This window comes from Trichoplusia ni, assembly GCF_003590095.1.
Source record: "Trichoplusia ni isolate ovarian cell line Hi5 chromosome 20 unlocalized genomic scaffold, tn1 tig00002426_group19, whole genome shotgun sequence".
NCBI classification, from domain to species: Eukaryota; Metazoa; Arthropoda; class Insecta; order Lepidoptera; family Noctuidae; genus Trichoplusia; species Trichoplusia ni.
In genome coordinates, this window is record NW_020799827.1 from 1 (window position 1) to 5,810 (window position 5,810).

Below are 5,810 nucleotides of genomic sequence, written 5' to 3' on the forward strand. Positions count from 1 at the left end.
TACTCTCGACACAGAAGTTTGTGTTATTGTATCATTTCTACACGATCTTCCTGTCTATATCAACGAGAAGCAGTCAACCTATCAACTGTCATCCAAGTGTACGCGCTTACAACCCCTACATAAAGGATGGGTGGAAAAACTTGGCAGTTTAGGAAAACTTATAGCGAGAGTGCTTGACAATCACTTCCTATGGTGTCTATAAATGAGAATGATTTGGAACTTGTGTTAAAGCATTTCGATTGATCATTCGCAAGTTTAAGTATAGTGTTGCACTAGACACAATGTTACGTGGACTTTCTAAGTTTATTCCGAGATATCATTGAGTAACCGCGAAGGAGAACATCGTGATGAAATCTAGATTTAATTGTCTGAAACAGGCCATGAAATCTATGATTGTGTAGATATGATTAAGATCATTCAAGATCATTCTTTGAAACATTTTGCTGAATAAAAGTGCGATAAAAGTCTAAAAATATCGTTCAAATTGATTTATTTACATTGGATAACTGTATTGCGTGTAGTTTACAATTAATTAAGCTTTGTAATTCAGCGCCTGGTGCAAACATTTTAGCAAAGTTCATTTTAGTGATTTGCCTATAATTTTTAATAAGCTTGTTCAATGTTTCCATTAAAAATATAAGGTGTATTATGTTAGGAGGTTTTGTGTTTACTGTAATATTTCAGATACTTAAATAGTTCAGATTCGAACGCCTTTTGTTAAATAATGATCAACAATCATCTTGCCTAGGATAAACAATCAAAGTTTTATCGATCTTTATAACAACGCAAAAGTTGTCCTTAAAGTCTCTATTTACGGACTTTGTTATGACCCAAACATTCCGTAAATACTTGACCCTTACGTACTTACTCTCAAAGTCTACATGAGTGCGTGTCGCGCGCCTGCGCGGTCACCCGGCGCACTTCGCTCTGCCAGTCCTGCGCCTGGACAAATGTCAGGCTGTAACCTTATACTTCAAATGACTACAAAACAATCTACATTAATGGTATTTGAGTAAACATCATGTAGTTTAGGCCTAATGGTAAATTATATTCATTAGATGTATAATTTTGCTCACATTTTTTTATATTTTTTATATGACATGGCAAAATGATTTCCACTGAAAAAATTTATAGAGACGTCTACATGAACTAGTTCCATAATGCCTATTTCCACAGGTGTACCAATGAACTGACTGCAGAGACAATTGTCTTCTAAGAATTGAAGTCCGGATCCATCAGAGAAAACTTGATCTATTAATTCTTTCCCCATAGAGTTACATCAGAGTGCTGTCGCAAACTAAATAGTTTCCAGGCTGTCATGGTGTACTCGACAATGGTATTATAATGATCGTTACACTGATACTATTTTGTCCAGTATCTAATGATGGTCCATTAAATACAACAAGTGGGATACCTGCTTATCTGATTGTAACCTTAGTTTATAGATGTCTTAGGACTGCACTAACAAGATTGGCACATTGGTTATTAAGTTATTGATAAGATAATTCACGATCTTAACTTAAACCATTGCCATCCCTGGGTTACATGTTTGGGATGGTTGCTTTCTTACTACGATATTTCGTTATCCTTACGATAGATACAGTTTACTCCACTATGCTATACTTTAATAACTAGTTTGCCTAATGTTTACTACGTGTGTCAAGTGGTTGACTTGCGTGTGGCAATCACTAGTAGATGTGGGCCTAGTTTTTGTCTCCCGGCTATGGAGCTGATAGCTTTGTGTGCGGCGCGCAGGGCCGACGTTTTCCCAACACTACCTACTCGCAGTAACTGCCTCGTGACTCTCATGGACACCACTATTAGGGCTTGTCCAAACTAGGAACCGACCTACAAGTACTTTTGTTTTCTATGTATGCTACGCACTACAAGGTATTTTAGTTGCGAATGCGTTACGCAATGCGGACATTTTGAGATACAAAGTTGTATGCTGTTTTTCTACGCAGGATCTTGTGTAATTTGTGTTTGCGACATTTAAAAGACCACCAAGAAATATATAACGGCAAATTAAAAAACTGAAAGCTTTAAACCAATAAATCTAGACAGCGGGAGGTATATCAAAGTCACGTGACTGGTTCTGTCTCCACACTACTTATCGTCGACTAACGTCTAGATCTTTCAAGTGAGCTTATCACTTAATCTCAATAGTGAGGTTTTAGAAAGCACTACTATTTGTGGTAGTATACCCTAGATGTTGACCAAAGTATGTGATTATGACATAGGCGGTCACGCGGCTATATCCACTAGCTGCGAGGGAGGAGGGGCGAGGGGCACCCCGCGCCCTGCCAGGAAAGCTTCTCGTGTCATGTGAGAACTGGAGCTGTGTGCCAACACGCAGGTAGGTGACCACCGACCAGGGTTAGCGAAACAGTTTGAGTGTCGAAGAGATTTTCCGTGTTGACGATTGGAAAGCTAATTTCTCGTAGGTTTGGGAGAAAATGTTCGGATAGGTTTGTAAGCAGTGTTGCAAGTGTAATAGATGGATAATTTGAAAATCTGCTTATGTCTATTTGGTTAAAAATTGAGAGTTACTAGAGCTAAGCTAAAATAAAGGAAAAGCTTGTTGGAGCGTAATTTCGGCAAGCTCTATCTCCTATACGTTGATTGACTGAGGAAAGTAGAAACTTCAAAAACAACTTGCATATCGTCCGTTAGTCATCATGGGATAATGTAGTATTTGCTGTCGGCTAAACCTTCTAAAAAAGTGTCCTCAGAGCTTGGTAGTAACAGCTAAATAATTCGTTTCCCCTAAGTACTGATTAGCCTATTAATATGTCGCAACCGGAAGCTGCGCCGGCGCCGGACGCTTGCGAAATGTCGCCGGATCAATATAGTTTGCAAACATACCAAGTACGGTCTCTTATGAATTGATTGCAAACTGTGAATGAAACCCTGAGTCACTAACCCGGCTACTACTTACCTAGTCTTAGCCAATGTAATTAATATTGTAGTTGAAAATATTAGTTTTTGCCCGCGTATTAATGTTACATAATGATATGGGCTCAGTATTATGATATTGTCATTAAAACGTACGAGACATCATGCGGCCCCATTTAGCAATAAATTAAAATGTCTATGAATTAATTGAAAACACCACATTTATTTACATAAAAAATATTTTATTAAAGAAACACCAATCGAGTAGAACTTATTAATTTGGCACTAAACAAACACATCCACAAATAAGACTTATGTTAGGGCTCAATGCCAGCCGTGGCCCAGGCCGAGCAGCGGCGCGGAGTAGTGCCCGCCGACCAGCCCGGCCGAGTACCCGTGCGACACGATGGGGGCGGCCGCCACCACGCCGTGGCCCAGCCCGTAGCCGTGGCCTAAGCCGTAGCCATGGCCCAGGCCGTAGCCATGTCCCAGGCCGTAGCCGTGGCCGAAGTCGTAGCTGCTGATGATGGGCGCGCTATGGCTGATGATGGGCGCGCTGTGAGAGTACAGGCCGAGCCCGTGGCCGTAGTAACCGTGCCCGAAGCCGCCGCCGAGCCCGTAGCCGAGGCCTAGCAAGCCTCTCTTCTCGTTCTTCTTCTCTTCTGCGCCCGCGGCAAGGGCCACCACCAGCAGGAGAACGCACAGCTGAAATAGTACAAAAAAATCAATTAAGTGTTAATTAGCAGTTTTCCATGAATGTTAGGGCCTATATATTTATTAAAAAAATAAAATAAGCAAGTCTTCAAACACGGAATGTCCAAGATCATGCATCCCGTTTTAAACACAGCATAATATTACTTATTTAAATAAGAGCATTTCTTCATTCTAAAGTTAATGGCAGAATCGTTTTTCGTTGCTTGTTTGTGATCGTGTCACATTAGTAGTGGGTCGTGACGCGGCGTGAGGCAAGCGCCGCGAGCCGTGCGTTAAGTCCCGGGTTCGAATCCGACGCCACGGTAACTAGCACGCTGGTTACATTCAAATTATAGATCAAAGTTCAAAGGTTCATTGAATCTAGATTGCAATGGACTGTGTTTGCCGTAAACCTTTCGTTATCGTTACTGACATGCTAACGCAGCAACTGGTTTGAAAACGAAGATTTTTATCTGGATTAAGGCTTAGGGGCAGTGATATCTTGACTCTCTTTTTCAGCTTTATTGTTACAATATATTTCTCTTTGTGAAACATATATTTTAAAAGAGTAACTTATGGAATTCCTTGCCATCTCTTCTCCATAAGAATTATATTTTTTTGTTAGTCATTACTGTAACATTTTAAAAGTGCCTGGCAAACGTCATGTTGGAAATAAAATACTAAAGGATCATTCAATAAACTTAAAATGGAGAACTGTGAAATGAATGATACTCTTGAGAGATGCAGAAGCTTGTAAAATAAAAGTAATTTAAGTTTTTAATTTAATTCGCAACTAAGATAAATTTTATTTAATAAATAAGTATAAAAGCAATATAGTGCAACTTACAGCAGCCTTCATGTTTTCTATGTGTTGGTTGGACAAGCACTAGTCCTGCGGCTGCGCAGGCGCACCTTATAACTCCTGCCGGCCCGCGTACCACGAGACCCGTTGTCGCCCTCCGGGCCCGCACTCAGCCCTGACAGACCCTGTACCAAGGTGCTGTGGTTTCCTCCCCCGGAGAGCGGACATAATCTGCTAGTGGCCAAGGTTACCACTAGTACATATCCTGACAAATTGCGTGTTTGTTTTTCCATGACTTTAATTATAGTTCTACTCAATATAAACTTAAAGGCTAGTAATAATAAAATGTTGTTTACAAGAATTCCTATTTATTTCCTTTTGATAAAAAAATATCAACAACGATTTAATAATGACAAAAAAAAAATCTGCATCCCATGTTTCTGATAAAAATCCTCAACTTTTAACACTCAAATACTCCTTCTTGGTAATTATCTTTTTATTTGGTTACTTTATACTTTAGTGCAGTCTCTGATATTCTTTGTAAATAGTCAGGTATGTGAGTGAGGCAGAATGTGGAATGTTATTCGATTGAGATTAATGTGTGATTATAATTGCGTGTTCTTGTGGCGACACGTAATATGTGTTTTTACTGCTCAATGGTGTTAGTGGGTTCATTGCCTGTATGATGTGAGCATGTACGATATACTTATAGATATATTCTAGTAAGTCAGGCTGGACATAACATACGTGCATTTATTAAGAAATATTACATTTAAAGAAATCAATTAAGGTAGGATTTAATTTTAGTCCGTCTTAGCTTTTTGTTTTTTTTTTAGCAACTTTTGCATTTGGCGGCACTTACAACCTCACCTATACGACCCCATAACAACATTATAGTGCAAAGGTTTACATTATTAATGATAAGAGCTGATAAAACAGTAAAGGTCTTGCCGCGGACACACCTCCAAAGTTCACTGAATGAGTCGCCGTGAGAGCAACCTCAATGTCTGGGAACGATATTTACTAAACTTGTGACCACTCTATACATTTTATGTTAATTGACTATTGATAAGTAATGTTACCTCTACATTTAAATACGGAGTACACTTGAAACCTGATAAACTGGGCAAGACAGCTGCTTAGCTTGAAGACGTACTACTGACTCGGTAGTCAATTATTTTTTTAGGGAACAAAATAGCAGGTATTTCGCATTCAACAAAATGGGAGTCATCTAAATTGGTAAAGAAATCTCAGTGTAGTCTCAATGAAATTCAGTAGCTTGTTTTTTTAAGTCGGGATAGTAATTAATTTGTAATAAATTCAGTCTAATATAAGGCTCAGGCTACTTCTATATGTTGTCTAAACACACTTTTAATAATAATTTCGTCACTTGAGGGTTTTTACATTTCGCAGCTTGCAG

At 39.1% G+C, this 5,810-nt stretch overlaps 1 protein-coding gene across 1 annotated transcript; it reads right to left on the reverse strand.

Annotated features, from left to right (window-relative positions):
* Positions 1-3,117: 3,117 nt before the first annotated feature.
* Positions 3,118-4,557, reverse strand: LOC113506623 (keratin-associated protein 6-2-like). The gene is made up of 2 exons (XM_026889458.1): positions 4,436-4,557; positions 3,118-3,600 (listed from the first exon to the last, which is right to left on the reverse strand). Exons 1-2 carry the CDS (start codon positions 4,445-4,447, stop codon positions 3,220-3,222), a joined length of 393 nt encoding a protein of 130 aa, XP_026745259.1. The 5' UTR covers positions 4,448-4,557; the 3' UTR covers positions 3,118-3,219.
* Between the last annotated feature and the right edge of the window lie 1,253 nt (positions 4,558-5,810).